This window comes from Chrysochloris asiatica, unplaced genomic scaffold (assembly GCF_000296735.1).
Source record: "Chrysochloris asiatica unplaced genomic scaffold, ChrAsi1.0 scaffold00011, whole genome shotgun sequence".
Classification (NCBI taxonomy): Eukaryota; Metazoa; Chordata; class Mammalia; order Afrosoricida; family Chrysochloridae; genus Chrysochloris; species Chrysochloris asiatica.
The window spans coordinates 33,668,236-33,678,635 of NW_006408529.1; the positions used below are offsets into that span (position 1 = coordinate 33,668,236).

The 10,400-nt window shown below is 37.2% G+C and overlaps 1 protein-coding gene across 1 annotated transcript in view; it reads left to right on the plus strand.

The window, feature by feature from the left end:
- Nucleotides 1-10,400, plus strand: part of ERI1 (exoribonuclease 1) — a 38,705-nt gene that overhangs the window by 11,937 nt on the left and 16,368 nt on the right. Inside the window, exons 3-6 of the mRNA XM_006834521.1 lie at nucleotides 711-889; nucleotides 4,154-4,364; nucleotides 7,012-7,095; nucleotides 8,851-8,960. Of these exons, the coding sequence (XP_006834584.1) occupies nucleotides 711-889; nucleotides 4,154-4,364; nucleotides 7,012-7,095; nucleotides 8,851-8,960 (584 nt within the window). The remainder of the gene's footprint in view (nucleotides 1-710; nucleotides 890-4,153; nucleotides 4,365-7,011; nucleotides 7,096-8,850; nucleotides 8,961-10,400) is intronic.

The following is a 10,400-nucleotide window of genomic DNA, read 5'->3' on the forward strand; positions in this document are numbered from 1 at the left end:
GTTGAGTCATTTTTTGGTAAGGTTTCTAAGGAGTGGCTGATGAGTTTGAACCATTAACCTTGTGGTTAGCAGTCCAGTGCTTACCCTATATTGTCATACCAGGACTCCATTTAATAGCCATTTACTTAACCACTACCTCACAAGTGTTCCTTACCATTATCAAATACTTTCTAGGACAGTTGTTATGCTTTATTTTATGGATAAACTGAAGATCAGAGGCTAATAAATAATGCTACTACTTCTACTGCTAAAGGAGCTCTGGTAGCATAGTGGTTACGAATCGGGCTGTGAGCCGCAAGGTCAGCAGTTCAAAACTACCAGCTGTTCCGCGGGAGAAAGATGAGGCTTTCTGCTCCCGTAAAGATTTACAGGCTCGGAAACCCTGTACAGCAGGGTCACTATGAGTCGGAACCGAGTCCACGGCACGTAACAACAGCAACTTCTGCTAGAAATGGTCAGCTGGGGATCACTGGGAAAGTGCTCTTTATATTTAGCTTCAATTCCCTTTCAGAAGGAACCTCATAGTCTGAATAGAGCAGGATTGATTCTATTGGATATGTATCTTCTATCCTGCACACTCTTCAGTAGCTGCAGTGGCCACTTTTCACTTAACATCCATCAAGAAGAGATCTCTAGTTTAAATCTTTAAATTTAGGATGGTTTTACTAATTTGAATTCTATTTTCTCTTTTGTTTTTTTTTGTTTCATAGAGAAAGCAGCGATGTAGGTTGGATGGCCAAGACACAAAAGGAACTAAATGCACTAGCTCCAGTGCAGGTGACTTCAGTGACCCAGTTTACAAAGAGATTGCTATTACCAATGGTTGTATTAATAGAATGAGTAAGGAAGAACTCAGAGCTAAACTTTCAGAATTCAAGCTTGAAACCAGGTAATAAATTACCTTTTTAAAATCATAAAAGTAATATATACTTATTATACAAAATCTTAAAACACTAAAGGTAAGAAAACATCTGTAAACCTGTCCTAGCAATGCAGGTAACACTAATTTTCATCCTTCTACAGGAACTTTGGTGTACAAGTCATTATTTCTGTCAGTCTATTAGATGTTGAAAATAGAAGTGCTGAGTCTGTGTCTATCAGGTTAAATAGGGAGTCTTGGTGTGGTGCTGCTGGATAATGCGCTGGACCACAGGTTAGTTTGAACCACAAGGTCGGCAGTTTGAACTCACCAGCTGCTCCTATACAGGGATCACTGTGAGTTGAAACTGACTCTGTGGCACTTAAAATCTTGTCATTGTCACATCAAGTGTGCTTTTATTTTTTGGTTACTTTTTTACTTAATGGGTAAGTATATCTTTTTCTCTTTTTGAAATTATTAATGTGGCTGGATATTTTCTTTTGGCCATTTGTATTGTTTTTATAAAGTAGGCTTGTTTGAAATCAGGTAATGTATAAAATCATTTATCAGGAAATTTTTTTGGGTTTTAGTTTTTAAATACCCCCATCCCCTCCCCCAAAGGAAAACAAAAAAAACAACCAAACGACTAATAGTGTGCCTGTAGGACAGAGTACTGTTCATCACGGCTTGTTAAGTGCCTTACAAAGTCACTCATAGTTGACCCTGTATAGGGTTTCTGAGGAGCAGCTGGTGAGTTTGAACCACCGACCTTGTGGTTCAAACTGACTTTGCATTCCAGTGCTTTATCTTGCAGCACCACACCAGGACTCCCTGTAAGGCTAATATGACTATAAGTCTTTATGAAGCAGACTACCACATCTTTCTCCTGAGAGTGATTGATGGGTTCCAACCACTTAACTTTAGGTTAGCATCCAAGTGCTTAATTTCTGCACCACCAGAACTCCTCAGGAACATTGAGAATGATAGTGTGCATTGTGTTTACTGAATGAACAAAACAGTTCAGCTTTGCCAACTTGTGTGTGTGTCTCCAGTTAGATATAGTTAAAACAATTTTTTGCAAAATAGATCACTTTGTTTTGAGTAAACTTGTACTTTCAGAGATACGTTTCTTGGGACATGAGACAGGAAAGACCTTTGGTAGATGTTTGATAGACAATATAATGCCAGGAATTAAGGAAAATTATGCATGTAGTATTTGAAAACTATTGTTTCAAGGCGTGCTAAGCACCCTATTTTCTTGTAAATACAAGTTACAGTCATCACTGCTTCAAAATGGAACATCACTATTTTTTCCAATGAAAACAAGTAATATTTTTACCCTTCTGAATTGCCTGCATCATGCTTTGTGAAACAAATTTTCATCTCATTTCCCCTATTATGAAGGTACAGCCTATAAATTACAGAAAATTGTCTTAGCAGAATTTTTGTTCTTCTCAGGTTAGATCAGTTGTTACTCCTGGCTTGCATGGGAGCTAGAGTTCGACATGTGTATTTATACATTTATTTAATAAGCACACAATGAATTCTAAGTACACTAAGCATGACATTGTAAAGGTAAACACAGATATGTTCCTCACTTTGGATAGTGGGGAGCCCTGGTGGCACTATAGGTTAGGTGTAGGCCTGCTAACCATAAGGGTGGCAGTTCAAAAACTACCCCTGTTCCTAGGAATAAATATGAAGCTGTGTCTGTTCCTATAAAGATTGCTAATCTTGGAAACCCTATATGGGACTGCTAAGAGTCGAATTGACTTGATGGCAGTGGGTTGGGTGGATAGCTCAGTCTTTTGGGAAACACAGATAATCTCCATACAGAGTGACAAGTGCTGTACTGGAAATCTGGCCAAGCACACCATGAGAATAGCGGATCATCTACTCATGAAGTCAGGAATGTGACATTTTCACTGATATGTCAAACAGAAAAGAAGGGTATTGTAGACTAATTCTTGTTTGGATTTTTTCTGTTACATGATATTCCCCTATTTTCTACAATCAAGTTTATAGAGCCTGAAGAAACGCTATCTGTTTAGGGAATGCCTTACAGTTTGTCTACTGTGTAGAGTTTCCAAGGCTGTAAATCTTTATAGAACAGAAAGACTCATCTTTCTCCTGTGGAGCAGCTGGTTGGTTTGAACTGCCAACCTTGTGGTTAACAGTTCAGTGCTTATCCTGCAGCACCACACCAAGACACCTAAATTATATTCTACCCATGGTAAATTAAGAAACCCACTGCTGATTAAGTACCTATTGAGTATGGCAGTGTTCCTCTGGAGACAGTTTATTTTAAGGTCCCTTCTCAGTTAGCTTTTTAAATAAAATAGCTAATAGCCAATAGCTTGTATAAGCTAACCTTATAATTTATAGTTGTTGTTTTTTCAATTGTCTAACCTAATAAGGGAATGCTGGTGTGGTACTGTGGGTTAATGTGCCAGACTGGAAAGCCGTTTGAACTGTAAGTTCAGTGGTTCAAGCTCACCAGTTGCGCCTTGGAAATCCTGTACAGGGTCACTATGGGTCAGAACCTACTCGATGGCACTTAACAACAACCTAATGAGACATTGGAGAAAGATGAAACTTTCAGCACCTATAAAGATTAACAGCCTTGGAAATCCCATTCAGGGTCCACATGAGTCAGAACCAACTCCAAAGCACTTAATAACAACAACAACCTAATAAGAGGGATGTGGTGCTGTAGGTTAATGTGCTGTACTGAAAAGTCGATTTGAACTTCAAGATCGGTGGTTCAAGCTTGCCAGCTGCTCCTCGGAAACCCTATCCGGAGTTGCTATGGGTTGGAACCAACTCAGCAGCATTTAACAACAGCAACATGAGTAGGAACCAACTCCTCTGCACTTAACGACAACATCACCATAATAAGAGGGAGTGCAATGGCTCTGTAAACAGTGGACTGTGAACAAGGTCAATTATTCGAGCCCACAAGCTGCTCTGCAGGACAAGGATGAGGTTTTCTGTTCCGACAAAGATTCACGTTCTCAGAAACTCTATACAGGATCGTGATGACTTAGAACTCACCAGCACTTAATAACTAAATTTAATAAGAGCCAGAAGAAATGAACGAGATAGCAGTATGTTCAGTTTACCAGAATTGTCATACTCTGAAATTTGTATTTGGCCAATGGAATCTTTCAATACTAATTTTAGTCTTTGTGTCATGTATGTCTTCATATACAAGGGGCTTCATAAAGTTTGTGGAAATATGGGATTAAAAGATATGGATGTTTTGTGTGAACTTTTTTTTTTATTCTTTCTTAGAGGTGTAAAGGATGTATTAAAGAAGAGGCTGAAGAACTATTGTAAGAAACAGAAGCTGATGTTGAAAGAGGACAGTTGTGCCAGCAGTTACTATGACTACATTTGTATTATTGACTTTGAAGCAACTTGTGAAGAGGGTAACCCACCTGAGTTCATACATGAAATAATTGAATTTCCTGTTGTCTTACTGAATACTCATACCTTAGAAATAGTAAGTAAATTGTTACATTTTAATAATATCTTTAGCAGAAACTATTCTAGTGTTCAAAGTACCTTGGTTCAGCTGCTAACCAAAAGTTTGACAGTTCGAACCCACCAGTCACTTGGTGGAAGAAAGGACTATCACTCTGGTTCCTTAAAGATTTTTGTCACTGGAAACTACGGTCAGTTCTGCTGTGAGTCTGAATTGACCCAACAGCAAAGGGTTTGGGTTTTTATTATTTATTCTGATTTTCACTAGAATTAAAATTCTGAGGTAGGCTTTTTGTTCTTGCTATGTTCTGTGCATCCACTTGATTATTAGAGAAGCTATAATAATATAATTTCAGAGTCTTTGCTTCTTTTCAAGCACTAAAGCTATAGTGTTTTACCTGTTAGGTTGCTTAGAACACATACCTGGCTGGACATTATATTAACCTGGGGAGTTAAAGATAGTACTGATGCCTGGCACCTATACCAGAGATTCTGATTTAGTTCTGTGGTGGTGACCCTGACATCAGCATTGGTTTTTTGTTTGTTTGCTTTTAAGCGTCTCAGTTGATTTTAATGTGCAGTCAGGGTTGAGAACCACTGCTGAAGAGTAATATAAACTTCGATCTATCAGAAAGGTAATTTGTAAAAGTCACCTTCCAACTTAAAACTGCCCATCTTCCTAGAATCTGCCCCAGTAAGCATTTGGTGAAATATTTATATGGAAAATGATTTATATAACCTTGACTTCTAAGATGGATGATGTACACGTCAGATACTTGTTGCCATGTTATTCTGAAAGTCATATCAGGAAATCCTTATAACAAGAATATAGTGTGCCTTGCAAAATTTGGTAAAGGATACCATAACATCTCATCTAGTCTAACATCTCATCTAGTCACATGCCACTTTTGTGATATCCCCAGCTGCTACCAGTACACTGGGAAGGTGTTTAAAAAGGCTTCATGCATTAAAATGCATAGATTTTTCTTAAGGATCTTCAAAGCCTCTTTTATTTTGCTAGCACTTAGCAGAATTGACCACTTGCTTCTTCTTGAAACACTTTCTTCAAGTGACTGCCAGCAAAACTCATTCTTTTGATTTTTCTCTAACCTCAGTTGTCGCCCTTTCTCAGATTCCTTTGTTGATTCCTTTTTTTTTTTCCAGCTGCTTAATATTGGATGCCCAGGGCTTATTCTGGATAAACACTAGACTTTTAATCACAGGTCGATGGTTCAAACCTACCAGCCACTCTTTGGAAACCCTACACAGGGTTGTGATGAGTCGAAACCAAGTTAACAGCAGGACTCATCCTAGGTCCTCTTCTCTGTAAACATCTTCCCTTGATGAGAGCTCATCCAGTTCCATAGTTTTCAAACTCTATGTTGATGACTTCTAAATATCTCCCTTTAACCTGGACTTCTGTTCCAAATCCAGACTGCTTTGTTGATATCTCTACTTAAAAATGTAAATGTCTTAAACACAACATGTCCAAAACTGAACTTGGCTCTTGCTTTTTCTATATTCATCTTTCCCTAATTTAGTGACTATACATTTTTTTAACTGTACTCATCTTTGACTTTAGTGTTTCTGACATATCCCACACCCAGGCCAACAGTGTCTTTTGTTTGACTCTGACTTCAAAATACACCCAGTACCCAGCCATTTCACACATTGCTATGACTAGTGTGAGTCCACTCATTTCTTGTCTGGAATTAGTGCAGTCACCATGTAACATGTCATGTATGTCTATCCAGGTCCCCCTACAGCCACTTCTCAACATAGTCGGTAGTGTAATCCCTTCCCAATACAAAACAGATCATTTCTCTGTTCAAAACCTTGCAATGACTTTGTATTTAACTTGGAATAAAAGCCATTCCTTATAGAAGGGGGTTTCAAAAAGTTCATGGAAAATAGAATAAAAGGATAATGAAATGTTTCCACAAACATTTTGAATCTCCTTCTATGATCAGGCCTCTGTTTCTTATGTTACTTTAGTAAGGGAGATTGCTTACTCTCATTATTTTTTTTATTATTGTTGTCTATCCCATATTTCAATCTAGCCATGGTATCCTCTATCTGTTTCTTCAAAGTGTGAAGCATGCCTCTCCCTCACCTCCAAAATTTGGCTGTGGTTTTCTTCCCCTGGATAACTTGCTGGCTAATTCCAGCCTTCCTTTAATTTCACCTGAATAAAACCTGTCTCATATCCTGTTTAGTATTGTAGCTTAAGCACCCAAATACACTCAACATTTGATTCTCTTGGCTTGCTCTATTTTTCCTTTTTTATTTTTAATAGTTTTTATAGCATTTTAACTTAATATGTAATTTATATATATGATTTTTAAATATTTGGTAAATGAATAATAGCTCGTTGTTACATCATTCTGTTTAAAAGTATATTTTAGCAGAATAAGTTTTATTAATATTCGTTATATTTAGCACTAGCTGCTTATAATGGTAAGGAAAGTTAACATATTTTTTGGTGTGAAACTATAAAACAAAATATTGATGGTTATAAGGGTGTAAAATTTACAAAGTTTCATTGAGTAGATTTTTTCCCATGAACTTTCTGAAACTCCTTCATTTTAAATTATTGCCTCGTGACTGAATTTGTTTATGTATCATATGCCTATAAAATGCTTTAATGCAATATCTTTGTCTTGTAGGAAGATACATTTCAGCAGTATGTGAGACCAGAGGTTAACACCCAACTTTCTGATTTCTGCATCAGTCTTACTGGAATTACTCAGGTTTTATTTCTCTGTTCTTTTTTCTAGATTTTGAAAGTTTTGAAATTTGGCGTTTGTTTTGTAGATAGTTTGAAACCATTACTATTATTGTAAATAATATACTTGTTTTGCACATTTCATTCACATTGTAATATTAAAAAAAAACACACAAATTTACTACCTTGTAAAACTCTTCTCATTAAGATAATGAGCATTAATAAAGTGATAATATACTGAACCTTATAGGTGCAGTTTAAAAATATTTCAGTTTATAACTTTATATATAGCCTTTTTTTTTTTTTTTTTTTTCAGTCTCTTCAATTTTGAGTTATTTGAGTGCCTACTATAATATTTGCTAAGACACTAACCATAATAACATCATGACAGTGGAATTGCTGTAAGACTGTAGTCTTTACAGAAGCAGGCTGTCACAGCTTTCTGCCTGGACTGACTGGGGGTTTCACACTGCTTTTGTTTTTAACAGCTGAGGGCTTAACCACTGCACCATCAGGGTCATTACGCTAGGCACTGGTGTGGCACTTTAGGATAAGCACTGCACTGCTAACCACAAGGTTGAGTTCAAACCCACCAGCTGCTCTTTGGAAATGCTATACAGTGTTGCTGTGAGTCAGAACTGACTTGATGGCCCTTAACAACAAGGTATATAAAAACAGTCAAGTCAGCGTATTTACAGTCTGTAAGTCAGAGAAATAGACCATTGGAAGCAGTATGGTTTGGAGGACTTTATGAGATTATTATGGCCATTTGAAGTTTTGGCATAGCTCTGTAGGATAAGCACTGGACTGCTAACCACACGTTTGACAGTTCAAACCCACCAGTGGCTCCTCAGAAACCCTTTACAGGGTCACTACAAGTCAGAACTGACTTGGTGGCACTTAACAACATGGTTAATTTAGAGATTTCTGGTATAGTGCTTTAGGGTAAGCACTGGACTACTAACTGCAAGGTTGGTCTAAATCCACCAGCCGCTCCTCAAAAACCCTATGCTAGTTTGCTGTGATCTGGCGTTGACTCACCCTCAACAACAGTGGTCATTTATAAAAAGGGTTTCCATGTGAGATAGGGAATGGGCATGTGTTCTACAAAAGCTTCCTTAATTTGGTGTACTTGGGATGAGCCATAGTAGTTAAGTAAGAAAAGAATGGCTGCGCATGTTAACACGTGAAAGAAATGACAGACTCCAGTTAATTCAGTTCAAATGTGTATGGGATAGTAAGAAAATGGTTAGAAATAAAGAAGTATACAGAGGCGAGCCAGATCACAAAGGATCTTATGTGTCTTGTTTTTCTAGAAGCCTTGGGCAGTATCTGGAGGATTTCACGATTCAGAGTAAAGTGATGTATGTTTTAGAGAGATCAATTTGGCAGTGGTGTGGAATATGGTATAGAAAGGTATGAGATTTGAGATTGGGAGAGCGCATTAGGAGTTGTTAGCTTAGAGCTAAGAATAGATTTCCATTTTCTCCACTCTGGAGAATCGGTAAGCCACTAGGTTGAGACCTATAAAAGGAGAACCACTTGGGGATGAGCTTTGTTTTTGGAGTGTTGCATATTGTGATTAAAGAGTATTTGGCTATAAATAATTTTTTAATTATCTTAAAAAAATGAAGCTTTAGATGGATCTAAACCAAGGAACTGATAAAGAGTTTAAAACATAGATAATGCTTTCTCCTATTAGCCATATCCTTCTAATGTCTGATTGTTTTATTGCACTACTTAGAGTTTCCCTGACTTTTATGTATCTTTATATCTTCAGGATCAGGTGGATAGCGCAGATACCTTCCCTCAGGTACTGAAAAAAGTAATTGACTGGATGAAATTGAAGGAATTAGGAACAAAGTATAAATATTCAATATTAACAGATGGGTACGTATTTCGAAAATTGGTTATATTTTAATCTGTTTTTTAAGATTTAAGATGTGTCTTTCTTCATTTAACTTTTAGAATAACCTCAAAGAATAGTACTTGGTAAAGGTCCTGGAGTTACTCTGTCCCATCCACTGCTAATGAGTTCATTTTTGACTCACAGTGAGCCTATAGGACAGACTAGAGTTGTTGCCATAGGGTTTCCATGGCTATAAATCTTTACAGTAGCAGACTGCTACGTCTTTCTCCTGCCAATTGGCTGGTAGATTCAAACCATCAACCTTTCAGTTAGCAGCTAAGCACTGTTAACTACTGTGCCACTAGGGCTCCTTAGAGTTTTGCTGTAGGAATCAGAAATTTCCCATTCTTAATCCTACTTAAATTCTTAATCTCAAGGGTTAAACAGAGGAAGAAAGCAGTGATAACAGTGTAATCTAGTATAGAAGACTAGAGAAAAATCAATATGTAAAAATACTCTTCTGAAACTTTAATCATGACTTCCTTGCTGTAAACTAGTCCAAACTCTACTGCATAGCTTTCAAGGTTCTCTTATTCAACCTGTTTCTGTTTACCTAATCCAATTGCCATGGTTACAGTGAGTTCCCAGGTTGCCACTATTTTACTCTGGAACATCTTAGATAATGTTAAAGAGCAACTCATTTACTGTTATTGATAAGTGCCACTGAGTTTGTTCCAACTCATAGTGACCCCTGTAGAGTGTTTACAAGAAAGAAAAGGCCCAAATAGATGTCAGAAGATGCTTTGAACTTTCCTCTTTAACATGGAAATGCTAAAGTGAATGGAAGAAAGGAGGAAGTCAAAGAGCTGAACAGAAAATTTCAAAGGGCAGTTCAAGAAGACCAAAGCCAAGTATTATAATGAAATGTACAAAGAACTGGCATTAGAAAACCAAAAGGAAAGAACATGCTCACCATTTTCCAAGCTGAGGGACTTGAAGAAAAAATTTAAGCCTCGGGTTGCAATATTGAAGGATGCAGAAAGCATCAAAAGAATATGGAAAGGATACACAGATTCACTGTACCAAAAAAGAAATGGTAGCTATCCAGCTATTTCAAGAGGTAGCATATGATAAAAAATTAATGGAACTAAAAGAAAAAGTCCAAGCTGCACTGAAGGTACTAGAGGTACTAACTCATATATGTCAAGAAATATAGAAAACAGCTACCTGCCCAACCTATTAGAAGAGATCTATATTTGTGTCCATTCCAAAGAGAGGTGGCCCAACAGAAGGTTGAAATCATCACTGTTATTGGTACAGTAACCTACAAACAGAATTTTACAGATGATAATTTAAAAACAGCTGCAAAAGTACTTTGATAGCCAGAAACTCAAGTTGATTCACAAGAGCACGTGAAACGGGGAATATCATTTCTGACGTCAAATGGATCTTGGCTGAAAGAGAATATCAGAAAGATGTTT